Source organism: Chironomus tepperi, unplaced genomic scaffold (genome assembly GCF_022539635.2).
Source record: "Chironomus tepperi strain 1889 unplaced genomic scaffold, CSIRO-AGI_Ctep_v1 contig_354, whole genome shotgun sequence".
Lineage (NCBI taxonomy): Eukaryota > Metazoa > Arthropoda > Insecta > Diptera > Chironomidae > Chironomus > Chironomus tepperi.
The window spans coordinates 829,797-851,584 of NW_027226476.1; the positions used below are offsets into that span (position 1 = coordinate 829,797).

Here is a 21,788-nt window from a genome sequence, read left to right on the forward strand (position 1 = left end):
AAGCTTCAAAATTTTCTTCTTTCTTCATTTCTCCTCGTCTGTAAAGCCCTTATGATTTCGATCAATTCAATTATCTAATGCATTTTAAATTGTGCGCCAAAGCTAGGGCATATCGTGTAATAATAACAAAGAAAATGATGAAGCGAATGGAAAGAAAAAGAAGAAATTCAATTTTTTTTTATTTTTCTTCGTCTCATAAATTTCACTTTTTATTAAAGAATTCTGACTTTTTACTATGGAACTAGAGTTCATTGCTCGTCGCGTATGGAAATTGGGAATTTATGATAATTTTTTTCATGAACTTCTTAGCTTGCAGAAAAAGTTTCGGATCAATAAATTATAAAATAGGAAGATAATGCAATAGCCAATTAGTCACCAAACTCCCCAAACCTAAATTATATGACTCTACATAGCCATAAAGAAATTAAAAGAAAGAAACAAAAATGATTACGAGATATTGTTCAATATTAGCATTGAATGAATAAAAAATGAATGAATAAATGGTTTTGTAATCGTGATATATTGGGGAAGGCTTCAATAAGAAAATTACAATCGTGACTTGTTATCAAAATATGTTAAAGAGTTACTTCTAACTGGGCAAACATAACGTGCATCATTGAGAGTTATGAAAACAATGACCTTTCCATTGTACTATTTATTTTTAAATAATATGGTATTATAAAACAATTAAAAATAGATATATAGGAAGACGGCATTGTAGGAGGCTATTATAGGAGTGTTAAGTTTAATTTGTTTTATAGATTCAATTCTATAGATGTTATAACTGAATAATTTCGCAATAAAAGCAGCAAACTCAGTGAAATCACCAAAAACGGATCTATTAGCAGATCTCGTAAAAGATATTGCCAAATGACCCAATATTTCCTATTAAATGCCATTTGAATGAAAGCATTTTTCAACAATAATGTAAGACCTTGGAATCTCTCTACGCTCTTATGATACAATCCATTTCCTATACATTATAGCAAAAATGTCTATAAGATTTTTTTTCTGTATTTCTCTTTCATCTCTCTTCTTTCCTCTTTCTCAATAGATTATTGAAAGATTACGATAATGCTGATACCGAACTATTAATTTACGCAACATCATTAATCAATAAAACATTATCGGGCCTAAGTGATCAAGATAGTTTCTATGATGAAAGTGATTTTCTTGAACAACAAGGAATGGAGAGTATAATACAACGCTATATGTCACGAACTGGCACAGACTTAGATTTATTAGATCAATTTCAATTGTATGAGGCAGCGCTACGCTTTGAGGATGGTGAATCGGATGAAATTATTCGTTTACCAGATAATACTGTGAGAAAAACGTTAAGATTACGGTCGAGTGACAGTACAGAGCGTAGAAAATCACGGCGGCATAGCACAGGAACAGCACCACCACCGGCGCCTCCACCAATTCCAACATATAACATTGTACCACCTGTCGTGCCTCCATTACCTCTTAACTACATGATTCAACAACAGAAGAAAGAACAAGATGATAATGATGATAGTTCAAGTTCTGGCGGAGGTGGTGACCTCAATGGTTTTGCGGATTGCAAAGTCAGGGAAGGTGTAGCTGGTGTAACGCCGGGACTGCGTAGACGTCGTGAACGTGCTGAACGACAAAAATCTTTCCAAAGAGAGCAAGAAGCTGTGGTGAATGGTACAACAAAGAATGGCGGTGTCGAAAGTGATGATTATGGTAAGCATAAATGACAATCCTAAAAATTTTTGATTGTTTAAAATTTCATTGAGCATAAACCATCGTTTATCATGTCATGGCTTTTATTGCTAACATGATTTCCCTTTATTTTTTGTGTAACATTGTTTTCTTTGTTTTTCTTTTGCTTAATGAAGAATTTCTCGATGGATCTTAACTCATTAGACTAGAGTGACCCATATTATTGGGTTACACTAATCAATGAGTTATGATCCATTGGAAATTTCTTTCTATAATATTTTTTTTCTTTTTATGCTAACAAACTTTGTGTGTGTTACAGGCAAGCATAAGCATCCATTAGTCTCAAATAATATTAATAGTAATAATAATCATTTTAATGGTATTATAAAAGAGTGTGATAATCATCAAGTAAATGAGCAACAACATCAATACATAATAAACAATAATAATCGAACATCAATGATAAGCAATGGCACTAGTACCAATCACATTTACAATGGAAGCAACAACGACTTGAACAATTCTAATAGCAACAATCATTTAATTTTAAATAATAATAACAATAAGAGTGATTATAGCAATAATAATAATTCTATTGTAACTAATAAAAAACTTTATCATCATCTCAATCATCATCATATTACTAATAATAATAATAATGTTCTGTGTAATAATAATCAAAATGGAGTCTCAAAATCTGTGATATTAAATTATGATAAAAACACATTGGAATATAAGAACAATAAGAATTTAATATTGAATCGGCATCAAAATATTAATAACAATAAGGTTGATATAAATGGAAATAATACAACAACGACCAATAACTACAACTCACCATCACTTAACGGTTATGCAAATAATCATCATCAAATTTATGAGAAACATTTAAATGGCATCAATCAATTAAAAAACGAATTACAATCGACAAAACGTTTCATCATAACAACACAGGCTCCGACATCAGGCACAACAAATGGCGTTGAAAATTGTGAAAATAATCAAAAGAGTAATAAATTTCACATTAATATTGCGAAAAATCATCGTAATCATCATCAAAATGGAACATCAGTAACACAACAGCAACAACAACCACCGTCCATTGATGAGACTGATAACGTGATGCAGCAACATCATCCAATAACTAATGGTATAATGAAGAATAGGCTCATAACATCTGCTGCTATATCTGATAAAGATAATGGAAATGATACAATAAATGTACTGGAAAATATTCCAGCAAATGTTAATATTCACAAAGTTAATGGACATTTGAATGGATTAAACCTAAATTCGAACGGTCATCATCATCATCATCACAATGGTAATAGTAATAATAATATTATAAAAAATGGGCATTCGGGTATGGTAAAGGTAACTGAAATATCGAATGGTTATCAGAATGGAAAGCATACTGATAGTACATTATCGAATGGACATGCAACAAGAAACGGATATCATCATGAGCAATCACATAAGACGAATGGATTTGTAAGAAATTGCAGTCACAATACAAATATCAGCAATAATGGACGGTCGAATGATTTTAGTACAATAAAAATTAATTATGTCTCAAGGCAAATTGTTGGTCGTGGACAGCCAACAACAAATTCTACGGCAACGACGATATCAGCAACAAGTAATGGAAATACAGTAAGTTCTACTAACGGCCACGCCACAAATGGAAATTCGCACTGTAATAGTAATAATACTAGTAATAATAATCATTTCCATCATGGCACCGTCAGCTTGCATGACAATTCCAAAAATACCACTAGTGCCACTAACATTCCAAACATTCCTAATATTGTGATCAATGGAAGTAACGATGGAACCTCAATCAATGGGGATTATGAGAGAAAGGACGAGGAAACTCTTAAGAAAAAGAACGGTAAGAAAATGATTTTTTGTGCCTTTTTCTCCTACTATGCTGTCGCTTTCTTTGTTTGTTTGTCAATGTCATTTCATATCACTTTCTAAAACCAAACCACAAAATTTTTATTTAAGAAAAAGATGAAAAATTATTTTTATTGTAACTTTTAATGCTTGTGAAAAATGAAAGTCTAATGCATAAAAAAAAATCTTCTTTTCATTTCTTTAATCGATCAATGAACAGACACTGAAAACGAAGACAAAAAGCTTCTGCAACAACTAAAGCGTGAACAAACTGTCAAAGATTTAACACAAAAATTGAGCAATTTGCCATTGAGCCCGCAAGAGGAGAAACCGAATCGTGTCGGCGATATGACCGGACTGATATCGAAGGCCAAAGAGGAGCTTAATAAAAGTAAAAATAAAGTTGATGTCAAAACAAATGTTGAAAATGATCTCAAAAAGCCTGAACCAAAAAAGTCTGAAATTGAACTACATTGGGAGGAATTAATGAAGAATATGGATCGTGATTTAGTTTTATGTGATTTAGATTTTCGAGATTTAAATGAGGAGGACGAGATTAATGTACTTACGCCGCGAGGCATAAATGGATCATCAATTCCACCACCACCACCTGCAATGGGTGGACTTAATAATCCTTTAGGAAATCTCGTTCCACCGCCTATGTTACGAACAAATGGTTTAGTTAATGGAAATTCGCCCAAAGATAGCAGCAATAATGATTTAAATGGTTTAACATTGAAAAAGACTAAGAAAACAGTAAGTGCTGTTAGGGGTTATGGTCTTATAAGTCATGATTTATGTATGAATGTACCTGTGGTGTATCTTGTGGATTAAAGTTTCAAATGTCAAAATTCAATAAAAATCTACAAACAATTAGACTATTCCTACACCATAAACACATTCATCCACAAATATTGAATTAAATTTATCTCTCAAAAAATTTTCATATTAAAACTTTTGATTTCCTCAGGTGAAATTATTCTGGAAGGAAGTTCGAGAAGACATGATACCAACAACAATCGAGAGAACAATTTGGGATGAGTTGCCACCATCAAATGTAGATACCTTAAAACTTGAACATTTGTTTGAGTCTCGTGCCAAAGACTTACTAACTAAGGTATGTTTATTTTAATGGTAAAACTTAAGTAGAACATAATTCTTATCTATAGCTCTTTCTTCTTCTTGTGGTATATTTCATTATATTTATGTGAAGGAAAATGGATTTTAAGGATGGGAAGAGATTGAGGATGAAATTAATTGTCATGATTTTTAAGTCATTTAAAGTAAATTTTGAGTAATTTTTGACGAATTCAAGCCCTTAAAGATTCTATACCATAGTGGCTCATCCTTCAAAATAAATTCTTTTTCAACCTACTTACGAGAAACAAATGATTTATGTACATTAGTTCCATCCTCTTTCCTGTATTATCATCATTTTCTATATGCTCATGACATGAGTTTAAATTCTTTATGTTTCCTTTTATTTCTCTCGTTTTTACTTTTATTATCAATGAGTATTTGCGGAAAATTTTCGTTATATCTAAAACAAGAACGAGAACAAAAATGTTTTATGAGGAAAATTTTCCTTTTCAATTTCTCATCTTTTGTATGAAAATGAAGAGTAAAATGTTCATGCAGTGGAACAAGAAGAAAGGAAATTTTTTATAGCATACAAAAGTCGGTACTTTTACATTTATAAGAGGATACTTTTTGGTTCATTAACAATCATCGTTACTAAGTAAAATTTTACTTTTTATCCGACATCGGATGAATTGAATGGGGTAAAAGGTACTGCTCATTCAAGTGTGTGCATTATTCAGCCTTAATATATATTCATACTTAATGAATGGTTATCGAAAGGAATAACTCTACTCACTCTGATTTATGCAGTGATGTAGCTAGAGGGATTCAATTGAGTTTGGACATAAATACAAAGTTCCTATCGAAAAGCAGGGTCATTCTTAAATAGAACCTCTTCCTGACTACGACCCTAATCAAACTTCATGTGATTCTGAGAAGGAACGCATAATTTTTAAAAGCTTTTCTTCTTTTTCTCGTTTGACATTTGAGACCGAATATTTTTTTTTATTCTTGTTTGAAAATTAAAAAAGTTCATAAAGAAAATTTTTATGTTTTTGTTCCGAGCACTTTTTTGTTCTTTTGCAAAAATAATTTTTTTTAATAATTGAAGAAAGAAAGAAAAGATTTTATGTTAATGGCATGACGACAATAAGAAAAAAGTCCTTTTATTTCTCATGTTGATCATACTTTAATGTCCTTTTTATAACGCTACATAAGTACAAATAACAATTATTCTATTCTATGTTTCTTGTGTCTTGTTCTTCTTTATCCTTCTCACTTTATGTATTCTAATTGGTTTTTCGGTACATATTTTTCAGGAGGTGAGTTTCATTTGGCAAAAAATTTCTGAATTTTTAGTGCACTTTTCCATAGATGTTTTGTGTGTTTATCCTTGTTTTTGGAATTTATTAACAAAATTATACCACATATGTAGACACAAACATACTTCCCAAAATACACAATACAATCCTTATTAAATTTAATCCCAATTTGCATGTAGCTCTTTGATGTTTTAATCCCGTTTTATGATACGATACCTATTGAATGAAATTTTAAAAATTGTATATATATAAAGCTGTTCTTTAACATTTCTGAAAAATCGATTCAATTCATTTATGAATTTTGATGACAATACACATCATTAAAAATATTCAAAATAGCCAATATATTCATGAAATAATTCGATATTATTTATATTCGAATAAATTTTAAAATTGAAATTTTTGCTTATTTTCTACCAAAAAATTCAGAAAACAATAAAAATTTTAATGCCACCATCAAAAAGATAATAGAGTCAATTTGGCTACTGGATAATCAAAAAATAATTTTGTGACTATGTTAAGAGGATTATTCCACTTGTGTACGACAGCATTCTCAAATTTATTATTTTCGGGTTATTTGATCTATTGTAACCAAATTTTTATATTTATAACTCAACAGGAATTGCTGTTCGAAAATATCTTGTAGATCCGTAAACCTTTTCAATCATTCATAAATCAAAAATGCATGAAATTTCTACCAAAATATTTAAGATTCAAAATTTTCTTGATTTTTGACCTAATAAATTCAACATTTATTACCTTCATCTAGAAGAAGTACGAAAAATTCCAAAAAATAAAATCTTTAAGAAATTCCTCATCCTTCATTGTTAAGCACATAAAACACAATTCAATAAAAATCAACTCGAAACTTTCTTTTCACAATAAAACCATAGGATTTCTTGAGATTGCAATAATCGTTAGGATTTTTTTATGATTTTCTCTCGTTTCTTATTGCCTTTATTGATAACTGAGCATGTACAGAAGTCAGTAGTATAAAAGGATCAATATCAAATCTTATTACCTGCTTTTAGTATGTATGCCTCACACCACACGATACAGAATAATTCAATTTAATTTAATCGAGTTGATGAAGTTGGTGATGGAAATGGATTACATATTGTAAAGCATAATCAGGCATTTCCAATAAATTAAATTGCATTTTAAAACGAGAATAGATGAATGAATGAATTGGCATAGATTTCTCTTTTATAGACTAAGACTTGACAAGAGATTCATTTAAAGATTCTCATTATCATTATCGTCATTACAGCAAATATAATGTCTATGACTAATCAATTATTGAACTTTACTCAGCAGAAAATCTTTTCTGCTTTTCTTTATTGAATAGAAAATTGATTTGTAAATATTTTTGCAACTGTACATACTAATATGACTCAAATGCCTTATAATCTGTCGGCAGCATGAGAAAATTTATGCATATGTAGGTGCTGTAATTTGAGTTTAACTGTAAACTATTCCTTTAAATTGGCATTTTGATGTTTCTAATGCAGTACATGACTGTGAACATCATTATTTTAATTCACTATTAGCTGACATGTTATAATCCTGTCCACAACTTTAATCCATCACCACCTAATTTTTAGTTAGTCTAGTTTATTATGTGTGTGGTTGTGTAGTCCCATTTATTTAAATTTCCCATCAACTGTGCTTCCCCGCATATAAAAAGCAAAGCTACAACATTCAAAACACATTAGACACCTTTTAGCAGATGAAAAAAAAAGACTGTGAAGCTACCAGCACAGACCAATTTATTTTTATTATTATTTCTTTTACACATTTTAATTCGCATTTTATACCTATATCATAAGTATTAATATTAAAATAGACATTTATAGTATCCTACACTAAATGTTTATAGACGTACTGTAGAGAGAACATTGAGTTCATTTTGTGTTTAATTTAATGTTTTAATTTAAGAATTAAGTAAAAAAGAAATTCATTTTATGCTAATTCTACAATGCTTATTCTCTTTCTTCCACTTAATTACAATGCTTTCGACACTGAATGACAACGTTAAATGCACAAATAATTACGACAATAGAAACAACAAGAAACCAACAAGAACAAAGAGATAATTGTTTTAGATCACAAACGATCAAATGCGATTAATATTGCAATGACTAAGTTACCACCTCCGAGGGCCATAAAGGCTGCAATTCTGAAAATGGACTCAACAGTGGTCACTCGTGAGGGCATTGAGAAATTACTAAATATGTTGCCAACGGATGAGGAGAGAGGCAAAATTCAAGAGGCTCAGATGCTGAGTCCAGAATTGCCACTCGGTAGCGCGGAACAGTTCCTGCTCACACTTTCGTCAATATCTGAATTACCAGCACGACTGAAATTGTGGGCGTTTAAACTTGATTTTGAAAATCTTGAGAAAGAAATTGCAGAGCCATTGATGGATTTAAAGCAAGGTGTTGAGCTTCTCAAGACAAATCTTACATTTAAGTGCATTCTCTCGACACTCCTATCAATTGGATGTTTCCTTAATGGACAACCAGTAAAAGGTTTCCAAATTGAATATCTAGCTAAAGTACCTGAAGTCAAGGATACCGTACATAAACATTCATTATTACATCATTTATGTCATATGGTAATGGAATCACAATCAAATACAACAGATCTATATTCCGAGATTGGTCCAATCACGCGTGCATCAAAAGCTGATTTCAATGAATTGGCACATAATATAAAATATTTAGAGACTGAATGTAAGGCATCATGGGATCGATTGAAATTGATCAGTAAACATGACACAGCACCGCAACTCAAACAAAAATTGATTGATTTTTTGGCCGATTGTGCTGAGCGGATTATTATTCTCGATGTTGTACATCGGCGTGTTATCAATAGGTAAAAAAAGCTGACTAAATGCATTCATGCATGCAAATATTGCATCAATCATCTTATTTGTCATCACATTTCAATAAAAATATTATTATTTTTTTTTAATCCACAGGTATCACAAATTCCTATTATGGCTTGGTGTTCCACCTCATCGCATAGCCGAGTCACGACCCAATGAATTTTGTCGTATTTTATCGGAGTTTGCTTTAGAGTATCGAACAACACGTGAGCGTGTTCATCAACAAATTGAAAAGAAAGCCAATCATCGTGAGCGTAATAAGACACGCGGAAAATTGATTATTGATGTTCCTAAATTTAAGAATGGAAATGTTGTGCCAGCGACAAAAGAAGAAAATTCTAAGGATGAAGAATTAAGGTATTTTTTCTGTCATTATTTTTTAAGCATTTCATTTCCTTTAACAACTTAATCTTATCCGAAAAACAACAGACAACTTCTTGGTACAACAGATGGTTCCGAAACAGCCGAGATTAATGGCACATTCACATTTAGACGTCGTCGTCCTGAAACTCAAAGATCTCCCAGTGTTACAGCACGCGATGAAAGTTTCACCGATGCTGATGACGAAATATTTGAATCGCTTGTTAAGACAGTAACAAAAACAGCAACGCCACGACCTGTACAGCGTGAAAGAAAGAGAACACGAAATGCAGATAGGAAGTCATGTAAGTGTCATAAATATTTCATATTTCCACAATTGATACAGTGTTGTTTGAACTATTTTGTGAGGTAAATTGTATCTAGTTCAAGTTACATTGCAATTTATGCTTTTACTTCTTAATTTTCATCATGACTCTCCTTTCTATTCTCAAATATTATTTATTTATATCTTACTGATGGTGTTGGGTTGTTTAGTAGTTAAGAGATCTCGTACTCGTGAGGGTTTTGCTGCTCAAAGATCTCCATCTCCCGTGTAGAAAACACTGAAATGGTTGGTTCAATGGTTGTTATATTGTGTTGAATTCCTTTCATGTTTTTAACAATTTATTGTTTCTAATAATATTTTTGTATTCATGATTTATGACATTCATTAACAAAAAACTTTGTTCATTTAATTAATTCTGAAAGTTTGTGTGTACCACACTCATCCCTAACATTCCCAAATATTTATTTTGTTGTTGTAGTTTTTTGCTCTCACATGAAAGCTTTTTCTTACGTTTTACGTAGCGTCGCCAAAGAAGGCAGTATATGTGTTACGTAGAATGGAAGACAAACTTTATTTTCTCCTTAAATGTAGGCATACCGCATAACTGAGAACATGAAAATAATTCGTTTTCTCTTTTTCTTGTCTACAATTCCTTGATGAATTTCCGCATGATTTTCTCCATTGACGAATTAATTCTCACTCTCTACATCCATAGTTAATATAAAACTTTTCTCATTTTCATGGAAATTAATTATTTTCTCGTCATTTTAACATTGGTATTCATTTATCTTATTATTACTAATTCATTAACTTTAGATGGAAATTTGATTGTTCATTTCCCATTAAAAAAGGTCGATAAAAAGGTCTACTTAATGCCTGTCTGCTTTTATGTCTGAATGATCTCAATTTTATTCTAATCTCCTTCATTTTATTGTTCTTTTTTCCGTTACAGTACGTCGAACATTAAGAAATGGATTGACAGAGGAAGAACAGCACCACATACAGCAATTAATACAAGGATACTAATTCGGGATATTTTATATCAATTCTCTCTGTTTTTTGTTATATTATATAAATATCCTCTTTTGATAATGATTTTTAATTTATGCTTTTTACATTTGTTTCTTTTTAATTTTCTATTCGATTTCGTTTAGATGATTTTTTTGAGAAATCAAGCTGAAATGGATGTAAAGCAATTGCGAAACGCTGATGAGAAAAGTTTTTTCATTAGTCAAGAAGAAAAAATCGATGCGAAAATAATTTTTGGATTTAGCGATGGAGAAAAATTTCAGAAATTAGTTTTGTTGGAATTGGGGCCAGTAAAGATGCTTTTTGACATTGGAATAATATTTTCAAAATTTAAGTTGAAACTTTAAGGATATAAAATTAAGTAACCACATTAAAGCAAACATTTTATAAGTCAATCCATAAAACATTTTTATGGTCAGTGGCTGTACTCTTTACTTTCTTTTATTGCCTATAAAAAGATGCATCAACAGGATTCTACTATTAATTGCTGATGCTTGAATATCCATAGTACTCAGAAAGAGGATAAACTTAAATTGGCTTTGAGTTCTGCTTACCGGTATAGCTTAGATTAAGCGAGCTTATAGTTATTGTTAAATAAATTCTATTAAAAGCTCTTCCATGACAAAAATCAGATGAATCTCAAGAAAATATCATAAAATTATCGTCAGCTACTAGGCCAATAAACTTCAATTCATCGTGCCTTTTGTTTTAAAAAGAATCGTAAATTGATGACTTTTCCTTTACATTTCATTGAATTAAATTTCTCGAGCGTATGAAAATTTAAAACTTTTCTCATTGCTTTTCGCTGCTTCCTTTACACATCAATCGAATAGATCAAAATAAAAGAAAATTTTTCGATTAAAGAAATTGAAAAAGGAGAAAAATACTTTAAAAGTAATAATAATATAGATGTGATATTCGAAAAAAATTGTTTTTAGTGAGTCGATGTCAAAAAAAAAGAGAAAAATTACCGTAAAAAAATTTGAAAAATTTATCTAATAAAAGTTTTGAGAAAAATTTAAAAAATTGATTTTATTTTTTTTATAATTTACAGAATGTTCACACCCATGTAAGCCTTATCTCTTAATCTTCACGCTCCATAACTAGAACATACAAACTTGCAAAATATAAAAATTGTTGTCGTACAGCATGGGTCAACTTAACATCAATATTGACATGTCCACATGTGTTATGATTAACTTTTCATACATCAATGTGTCAATTATTCTGTCTGTTACTACATTCAGTAAAAAATTTCGTGCTCTAATTCTTGTCGATTCCGCTATATATATTTTCAATGTTAAAATAAATTTGATTTTCAGAACATTTGTGATTTAATTGGAATTTTTGGATCTGTATTGATTGTATTTATCGGTTATGGATTTTTGCAGTCGTTGAACTTTGGATGCATTTCCTGCTAATTTTACACATGTTTGTTATCAAAATACCAACGTTTAAAACGTTTTGTATTACAATTGCTATAATTTGGATTATAAAATACTATAATTATCCATCATACACCAGCAGTAATCTTAACAGCAAGAAGAAATTTTTCTCATTCAAAACACCATATCACGATAATTTATCATTCGTTATTGTCAATTTAACATGAGCAACTATTTATAAACACAAAAGAAATTTTTTGCTATGTTACACTTTCATGATCATTTTTCTTGCCTGCCGTCTTCCCTTTCGAGCTACGATAGTGGAAAATTAAATTAAATTTTCAATCAGTGTTTTGATGTAACTTTCAATTTTTCATGCTCCTTCCATTTTTCATAAAAAACTTTTATAATAAAAATTCAATTTTATTGCAGTCTATGACTTTATAAAAGTATCACTTGAATGGATTTTTCATATCACAGCAGTATCATTGGATGAGCACTAATGCAGCAAAAATTCTCACGCAATAATATACCGAAAAAAAGTGGATGTAGTGGAATCAGAAAAAATTGTGGAGGTAAACATTATAAAATCGAAGAGTAAAGTGTGTCAAAAAAATTACTCGATTTTCGTCACTTGAGGTATCAACAAGTGCTGTGCTGAAAATAACTAGTGACAAAAGTGTTCATTTAAAAAAGTTCTTAATTTATTTGTGATGAGATAAAATAAAATATCAAATAAAAATGCAGAAAATGAAATTTTTAATACTTTTAATATGCTGTGCACATCAAGTGACATTTATAAATTGTGAAATAGCATCAAGTTATAGACAAAGATATAGAAGAATTGGAAATCCATATAGTGATCAATATAGTGAAAGCAAGCGAGAAAGTCGATGTGAGTTATTAATCAGAACGAGATTATATCATATTTCACGCGATATGACTTCCTATTATTCTCGATCATAAACATAAATGCTTGCACAAACAAATCACAGACATTAGCTATTCATATAAATTAGTTTTTTTTTTTTCTAAATTGGCATAAATGGAAATGAAAATGATAGGAGGAAAATTTTAGTGAAATTTGTTTTTTAGTGAATCTGTCAAATTATAGATATTTATACTGAATAATGAGCTATTGACATCATTAGAATATATAAATGCATGCAATTTTTACGAAATAAATTGATTTAATACCCTCAAAGAATTCACTTATGCAAAAAAAAAATAGAATCAAGAAATATTAATGACAAACTGACAGAAATGAGGGCAAAGAGGAGCTTCTTGGAATAAAAAAAATCACTGTGAATAATGCGATGCAATTATGTGGATAAGAAAAATTACATTTTATGTGTACATAATTATTCGTTCCCATTTATCATAAAAAAGTCTCTTCTTGGAATAAGAATGTAGAAAAATCTGAGGATTAATTCACTCACAGCTTGTGTTTCATCTTCTTTTCCTTCAACCCTCAATGTTGTTTTTTTGTGCATGACATGAAAGTGCGTGTGTGAATGTGATGTGACGATAAAAATAAAGTAATTAAATGAGAGAAGGAAAACATTTGCTAATTAAGAACATACAACGTTAAAAAATATCAGCTTGCTGTTTGCCTAATATAATCGTGCTTAATTGTACTCATTAAATTATGTAAAGTTTGCAGTCAACCGACACTTCCTTACCCATAAAAATTAACTCAAATATGAGAATGGTAAAGGGTTTTAAGGTTCTCATAATAAAATATGTTGTAGGGTAGACCTTGCCATGCTGTGTGTATGACAGTAGCAAAGAAGGGAAAAAGGTTTCAATTTATAAATGCCATGAAATTGGGTGATTTGAGAGATTTTATGGGAAACATTTTTCTTAAAATGAGGAGAAATTCTTTAAATAATGTCATGAAAATTCCTCTTATATACTTGAAAATTTGGTTAAATAAGAAAAGGAAGGTAACAAATTTTTAAGATAATTAAAATGTGACAAGAATGCTGTTAAGGAAAAAACTCTTAAGGGGGAAATATGTTTTAATTTTTCTTGAAAATTAGTTCATTTCGTAATAATGATCAATCTCAGTCAACACTAATTTTGATGTATTGCTTGCTAAACATAGGTATTTGGAATACTTGTACAATATTATCATATAATTTTCAATTATGAATTAAGCCTTAAAATTGAGCCATATATCAAAATAAACTATAAATTACACAACATTAAAATAAGTATCATTTAAAGACAAGATGCTGAGTATAACTTGTTGAAATAATATGAAGAAATATCTGAATTTCTTGTAGCCCAATCTGTTCTTCAAGCTCAAATATCCCACAAGTTTCCATCCTAAATAGAGATGTTACAAGTGTGTATTTATTCAAATATCATAGCCGAAATTAAATTTTCTTCTTAAAGGACACATTTATGTACTTTTAAATACAACTTTACATTTTAATATCCAAGAAAGTTCTGTAAAGAAAATAAATTGAGCACCAGCATAGCAGATATGAGCGGATGTGAAGAAAATACAATAAAAAGGGATTAAAATATAAATCAAATGGAAAAAAGTCCTTTCATAGTACGGTATACAGATAAACATACACACAATCCACTTTTATCGCAGTTACAATTTATTTTTGCTAGCAAACACAAAACTTTTATTCCAAAGAAAAAGGATTTTTTTGAAAAGAAGTAAGAAAAAACTTAAAACAAACTTGAGTAAGAGCAATAAAAACTTCTTCCCTTTCCAAAAAGAAATAAAGATAACAGGAAAAAACCAAAAGAAGAACAGGAAGATCTTTCGTTATTTTTGCCTGCATTGCACAGAACACAAAAAAGGTTTTCACGGGTATAAATTGAATTTTCATGCTAAAAAGTCGGTTTAATCATCCGCTCATCAAATATTTATCTAAGTGATGTTTAATTACGAGATAAAATGACTAAATTGAATTATTTGTTCTTTGCATTGTTAATATTTGACTTTAATTAGAATGTCTGAAATTTCTACTAGTAAGAGTAGCTGTTAAATTATCATTATGACAGTTTTATTGAGAATTCAAATATTTCCATTTAGGGGTGAAATTTTAGTTTGTCACTGGTAAATATGAGATATAATGATAAATGTTTGTCGCAACTTGAATGAATGATGATGAAAAAGGTTTAGGAATTTGGGAAATTAGCGGAACTCGAAGTCGGCTCGATATTCATATGGAGTTGAGTCGATTGAGTAAACTTTTTTTTCATAATCCGATAGCCAAGCAGATGGTCACCCTATACAGGGCCAAAACTAAAAAAATCACAGAAAACTTTTGACTGCTTCCAGAATTAGTTTTGAATTCTATACAAAAACATATTCAGTAACAATTTCAATTCTTGTCGAAACTCATTGAAAAATATTCAAATAAGCAGAAAACAAACAACATTTTGAACAAAAGAAAGAATTTGTGAACATTTCAGAACTTTTTTCTTTTCAGAAGCTAAAATCAGAAAGGATTTAAAAAAGCTTTAACAATCACTTCTGAGAAATTTTCATTTAAACCCAAAGCCATTTACATTTTAAATTTATCATATTACGGTGTATCAAGTGAATATTTTTCATTTCAAGAGAGTTTTATTTCACCAATACGCATTTCTGTGGGTATTAAAACATGGAATCTGATGCGAAAAAACACTCAAAAATACAAGCAGTTAAAAAATCCAATTTCCATCCTCAATTGAACATTTTTCAACTTTTCATTTTTATAGGCTTTTAAAGGATTATGTAACTCTGTTATGGATATACTATTTGATGTAGTTTTCCATTTATTTTGATCTGATAAAAGGGAATGTACAGCATCAAATGGAAGTTTAATTTGCCTTTAAGCTTAATTAAATACCATTGCAGAAGAGTTCATGCAGAGTATAACAATCAATAATATGCAATAATAAAACATATGCATTGCTCCAAGTGAAATCATTTCCATTTCTAAAGCCATGTAATTTCATAATACCAATTTTTCTATTTTACATAATCCAACGATAACAACAATAATATTGTTAGTAAAAAAATGTCACAAAAAATTTCACGCCATAGCACATCATTATCTCATTATGAATCTCGCTAGCTTCACATAAGCATGAAAATTTAAACATCATACAAAATGACTTCATTTTGCCTTCCCCGCACATTCTATGAAATTTCTTTCTTTCACATATTTTTATTTTTATTATTTTAATGAATACATTCCGCTTCATGAATCTCTACATCTAGTTCTACCAATTGTAACATTCGTAAAGTGGGATCAGGGACAGTGCAGCGCACCATCAGGTGAAATAGGTAATTGCATCCCAGCAACAGAGTGTCAGTTGAGAGGTGGAATAGCTGGAGGACAGTGTGCAGGCGGTATGTAGAAGAAAATGAAACTAACAAAAAAAAATTTAATTATGAAAAAAAGCAGTGCTCATAAAAAGTGCTCTTTCACATTTCAGGATATGGAATATGTTGTGTGTTTATGGGTAAGCATGAAATGTGTCATAAATTCATTTTTCTTGCTGCTACTGTTTTCTCTTGCTGATGCTTTAAATGAACTAAGGGATGGAACTTTTCTGGTACTTATTGTTATTGGTTAAGAACTGTTTGCTGTAGACAATATCTTTGTCTTAGCATATCTGGTGCGGGTACCAAGCATCGATTTTGTAAGTAAAATTATGATAAATCCTCAGAAGCTTTCGCAAGGTATGACTTAACAAAGTAGTTGCCTCTCTAGGCATTCGTATATCCGGAGGGTATACTCTTGTACCATATTAGCTACTGTACAGGTTTTGAAAAGCCAATCAAAAAGTATCCATCCCATGTTCCCCTTCAACTCTAGCCACGTTGAGCTACTCATAGCTTCTGTTACATTACTTTGGTTTCATGATGAAAATTGCAAAATTATTATGAGACTTTTACTCCATCTTGTGCTTTCTACTAAATGAGTTTTCATTCCTTCCGGTAAATGAGGTTTTATTTATAAATTTTTATACGAAGCACATAAAATGATGATTTCATTTCCCATGACTCTGCTACAAACAGTGTTTTTTTTGTAGACATACTAACTGTGTATAATGTTTCATAATATGATTCTAGAAGTTATAAGTTATTGCTTTCTGATGCCAGATTTTAGTTTACCACAATTTATTTATATTTTCCTTGAAAGAAGTTTTCAAAAGAGTAAGTTTAAGACAAGCCTTAATTCCAATGTAGACTTAAATAAGAAAGTTTAAAGCACTGTGTTGTATATGAACATATAAAATATATAAAATATTCATACAACTATACGACTGACGACGACAAGTCATAAACAGCAGCATCCTTTATCATCGCACATAAATTTCTTTCTAATGACTATGTTCCTAAATATTTGCTGCTTGTTTAGAACATTTTTTATGGGTGCTCCAATAGATATTTAACAATATATTTTTCAACATTATAAAATTTAGGCTGCTGGCACATCCCTAAAATATTTTCAGCATGATTTTATCATTTTATTACGAAATTGAATATGTTTTAGTCAAAATATTGTTATCATGCTTTTATATAGTTTATAGTTTGCAGAAAACCTTGAAACTTCTATGGGTATACTTTAAAGCTTAAAGTCGTCATAAAGAGAAAAGAAGCAGCAACAAAATTATTTATTAACCCTTTTAATTCACAAAGAACAATTTTTCATTAAACAGCAAGCTGTGGTGGTGTCGCACGAGAAAATGGAACATATTTCGTAAATCCCAATCATCCAGAAACAACAGACGGAACAGGAAGCTGTCAACTAACAATACTCAAACTTCACCCCGAAATCTGTCAAATTCGATTGGATTTCGAGCAATTTGCTCTTGCTGGTAAATTGAATGTGCAAACGATTTTTTTTTTCAATTTTCTCTCTTTTGAATCTGCCGTCGTTCCTTTTCCTCTTTTTCTCGGTTCATTTACACATAAATTTTTTTCTTCCCTTCCTCTTTTTACTACCTAAAAAAATACTCACTCATCCACAGTATTATGACGCAGGAAATTGAAAATTGCTATTGAGTCTGCTACTTGTACTCATACAATCACAATTTCCCACATTTCCTTTCCGTCCTTACTATATATTTTCCATTTCGATTTATTTAATCCATATTTATTATTACATTCAGGTCCGGAGATTCAAAATCACATTTGTAATTCCGATCAGTTCCTGGTAAGTGGCGGAAGTACGGTGCCTGTGATTTGTGGTATTTCACATGGTGATCATAGTAAGTGGAAATGCTTTGACTTATGAATTTAATGCCACAAATAACTTTTTTATACATCCTCACATTCCACACATTTAGTGTATATTGATGCCGGTTTGGGTCAATCGAATCCAATAATTTTAACAGCTATTACAAGTGGACCGAAATTTCCGAGAAGCTGGCGTATAAGAATCTCACAAATTCATTGTGGATCAATATCGAAAGCAGACCAAGGATGTCTACAATATTTCACAGGTGTTAGTGGTCGATTAAAAAGTTTCAATTTCGATCCAAGTTCAGGTCGACAATTGTCAAATCAAGACTATAGCATTTGCGTACGAATGGAGAGAAATTTCTGTAGCATTCAATATACACCATGCTCTGATCCAGCTGGTACAAATCGAACACGTTCATTCTCATTGTCAGGCAATACAAATGTTCAAGTATCGGCAATGGTAGGTGGTGGAGTTTCAGGACAACCTAATTCATGTCCAAATGATTGGCTGATGATTCCTTGTGCCAAAGTTGCTGGTAAGAAAACAGTCGATAAATTTTATTGTACATTAGAAAAGTTTATGGAACTATTCATTGCTTGTTGAAACGTGGGGATGGAAATGTAATTAAACCTTGTATTTATCTATTTTCTTATTCAGATCGTGTTCCACAAATGATGGCCTGTGAAGATAAAATATGTGGTAATATACCTCGTACTCTTAATTATTCAACCGTTACCTCAAAAACTTTTTCTTTCTACCCAAAAAAAAAATTACATATATTCATGTAGGTGGAACATTTAATGCCGAAGTTTCGAATGTTGAACGAACAATTTCAAGCAATATCAGACCATTTAGATTGGCATTCCACACAGACTCAGTTGAAGCTCCTAATGATGTCGATAATCGTGGTTTCTGCTTGGATTATATACAACAACCGTGTACAAATGGATAAATGCTGTAAAATTTATTCCTGTATAGACTTAATTATCCTTAATTAATTAAACATTTCTCGTGTATTGATTCATTATCCTCGACTTTTTGTATTGTATTGTTATTATTGTACTGAATAAAAAGTGTATTAATTAATATGAAAAATGGAATTAATTGAAAAAAAAATTACAGATTAAAATGGTGAAATTAAGGAACTCAAAATTAAATAACCTGAATGTAATTGAAATTTTATTGCAATATAATCCATCCGCTCAATAAAATGACGCGACAAAAATTCAAATTGAAAATATTTCACATTAAATTATTGATTTTTTTATTTCTGTTGATTGTTTGCATTATCAGACTTTATGATCATATGCAATTAGAGTGCTTGAAATGGTATCTGCAACTCCGACAAAAAATCGGAACTGAATTTGCATTATTAAAAATTGATGATTAAGAATCAAGAATTTTAAATCGTGTCAGGTTTAAACAGCTGATTAACGTAAAATCTCTTTCAATTCAAATTCCTAACTGTTTACTTAGGAATCCCCAAAAAAGAGAATATAATATGGAACAGGTTCAAGTGGAAACAATCATAAAAACAGTGATGTCATGAACGCAGTAAAGAATTTTTGTAAGAGATACATATGCAAATTTTAATGTTCTTTCAAAATAAACTTTAAATATTCAGTTCTGAAGACAATTTCAACCGAGTTGGATATCCAGCGAAGAAAAGTTTAAAAATAATTTTTTGTGCTGCAAAACCAAAATGAAAGTTAGATTAATTTATATAGGTGATTTACTACTTAATTTCTATTTTCACAATTGCTAAAATTTATATCGTAATAAAGTTACAGTGTGGATTTGCATCTGTGGATCTTTATCAATAGCAATTGAATATGATAAAATAACGGTGAAATTTTACAGTGGGTATGTATTTTTTATTGTAGACAAAATAATACCAAATATATTTTTTTGCATGTTCTCGTCTATCGTATCAAAAAGAACAGAACGAGTTCTAGAATTTATAGTGATTTCCGTTTATCGGACATCAATCAGTTGATGACCCATAAGAGTTTTGATAAAAGACGTCCGACAGCTTTGTATATTTTTGGATGGCTACAAACTGTCAATTCTGATGTGGACAGTAAACTAATCGATGCTTACGTTAGACGAGGTGGCTACAATTTTTTAGTTTTTGATTGGAGTGACTATAATACTGATTTGTATTCTACTGTGGAAATTAGAGTACCTGAGGTTGGACGTAAAGCAGCAAATGCTTTTTTAAAACTTTTTAATAACGGATTGAATGATCAAACTTTTCATTGTGTTGGACATAGTTTTGGTATATTTTTGCCTGAGTCCCGTTATTTACAAACTGTTATAAAAATATTTTTATTTTGACAGGTGCACATGCTTGTGGTTTTATGGGAAGAAAGATACAAGAATCATCAAAAGGAAGATTTAAAATTGGAAGGTATGTAACTCATTCAAAGCATAGCTTTTGTGTTTATCAATATTATATACGATTATTCTAACCAGAATTACAGGTCTGGATCCTTCCAAATTCAAAACTTATTCATTTGGTTATGAAAAGCCACTTCAACCTAGTGATGCTGTATTTGTGGATACAATTCAAAGCGATGGATTTTTCATAGGCACTCGTATACCTTTGGGACATGTAACGTTCCTTCCTAACAATGCAGACGTTCAGCCAGGATGTCCACCATTCAGAAATGATAATTTTTACAACTATATCAGCTGTGAGAAATGCACATAGTACTTTTTTAGAATCGATTAGCTTCAAATTTTTCTTTATATGATTTTAGCATATTGCAGTCATTTGAATGCCATTCGATATTGGACGCAATCATTGGACCCAAACAGACCACACTTTTTTCCGGCATATAAGTGCTCAAATTGGAACGATTATATGAATGGATATTGCAGTAAAAATCCCATAAATTATATGGGATTGGATGCAAACCCTAACACACCTGGAGTATTTTATTTAAAACTTAAGTCAAAAAAATTTTTTAATCATGATAAGCAGTATTTTGATACAAATATTGCGATTGGCAAGAAAGTCGCCATCCTTTTTTTACCTCATTAATAGTTTCGAAATAAACTAGTCGAAAAGTAACAGTTTCCTACCTTTAGCAGAGCTCGAAGTCGAGTCGGATTTTGTTGACCTGAAGTCGACCTCTGGCAAATACATAGTCATCCAGCAAGATTTCAATAACAATAACAGTATCAAATTTCATTTTTTCATATACTTATTTATTTATCATTTAAATATACACGATTCTGTATGTAGAAGTGAAAGAACATAAGTGAATACATAGCATACAAAAAAATTTAAAATTTATTATAGTTGTTATCATGCATCACATTTTATGTGTGTTTAAAATAAAATTGGCAATTCATGCCGCTATTTCAATTTTGTATTTAAATTTTTATAAATTTTTTCAATTTTTATTTCTTGTTATCATTATTAAAAAATCATTTTATTTACGCACACAAACAATTTTTTTCACTCTTTTTGTTTGGCTTTTTTGGCGCTTCTGTGATTACATTTTTATTACTATTTGTGGTTTTTGTGTGCTTTCAATTACGTTATGGGTATTTTAAAATCCATAATGTTCATTTGAACTATTTATTGCAATTAAATTGTTGGTGTTGTAGTGGTTTTTAACAAACTAATTA

At 30.4% G+C, this 21,788-nt stretch overlaps 3 protein-coding genes across 8 annotated transcripts in view; all 3 read left to right on the plus strand.

The window, feature by feature from the left end:
- Positions 1 to 10,628, plus strand: part of Fhos (Formin homology 2 domain containing) — a 119,832-nt gene extending 109,204 nt beyond the window's left edge. For 4 of the 6 annotated variants that reach the window (XM_070645572.1, XM_070645567.1, XM_070645566.1 and 1 more), the window contains 7 exons: positions 1,055 to 1,713; positions 3,809 to 4,344; positions 4,559 to 4,706; positions 8,051 to 8,867; positions 8,974 to 9,237; positions 9,310 to 9,545; positions 10,479 to 10,628. In XM_070645572.1, the coding sequence (XP_070501673.1) occupies positions 1,055 to 1,713; positions 3,809 to 4,344; positions 4,559 to 4,706; positions 8,051 to 8,867; positions 8,974 to 9,237; positions 9,310 to 9,545; positions 10,479 to 10,552 (2,734 nt within the window). In that variant the 3' untranslated portion in view covers positions 10,553 to 10,628. Of the gene's footprint in view, positions 1 to 1,054; positions 1,714 to 3,808; positions 4,345 to 4,558; positions 4,707 to 8,050; positions 8,868 to 8,973; positions 9,238 to 9,309; positions 9,546 to 9,735; positions 9,812 to 10,478 lie in introns of all 6 variants that reach the window. The other 2 variants (XM_070645571.1, XM_070645570.1) reach the window with 2 other exon arrangements.
- A 2,053-nt stretch (positions 10,629 to 12,681) lies between these two features.
- Positions 12,682 to 19,101, plus strand: LOC139094392 (uncharacterized). The gene is made up of 8 exons (XM_070645431.1): positions 12,682 to 12,835; positions 16,175 to 16,306; positions 16,393 to 16,419; positions 17,623 to 17,781; positions 18,076 to 18,174; positions 18,253 to 18,684; positions 18,807 to 18,848; positions 18,938 to 19,101. Exons 1-8 carry the CDS (start codon positions 12,682 to 12,684, stop codon positions 19,099 to 19,101), a joined length of 1,209 nt encoding a protein of 402 aa, XP_070501532.1.
- Positions 19,102 to 19,788: 687 nt separating this feature from the next.
- On the plus strand, positions 19,789 to 21,486 carry LOC139094705 (phospholipase A1 member A-like). Its single transcript, XM_070645847.1, has 6 exons — positions 19,789 to 19,876; positions 19,934 to 20,012; positions 20,093 to 20,427; positions 20,490 to 20,559; positions 20,625 to 20,845; positions 20,912 to 21,486. Exons 1-6 carry the CDS (start codon positions 19,852 to 19,854, stop codon positions 21,193 to 21,195), a joined length of 1,014 nt encoding a protein of 337 aa, XP_070501948.1. The 5' UTR covers positions 19,789 to 19,851; the 3' UTR covers positions 21,196 to 21,486.
- Positions 21,487 to 21,788: the final 302 nt, after the last annotated feature.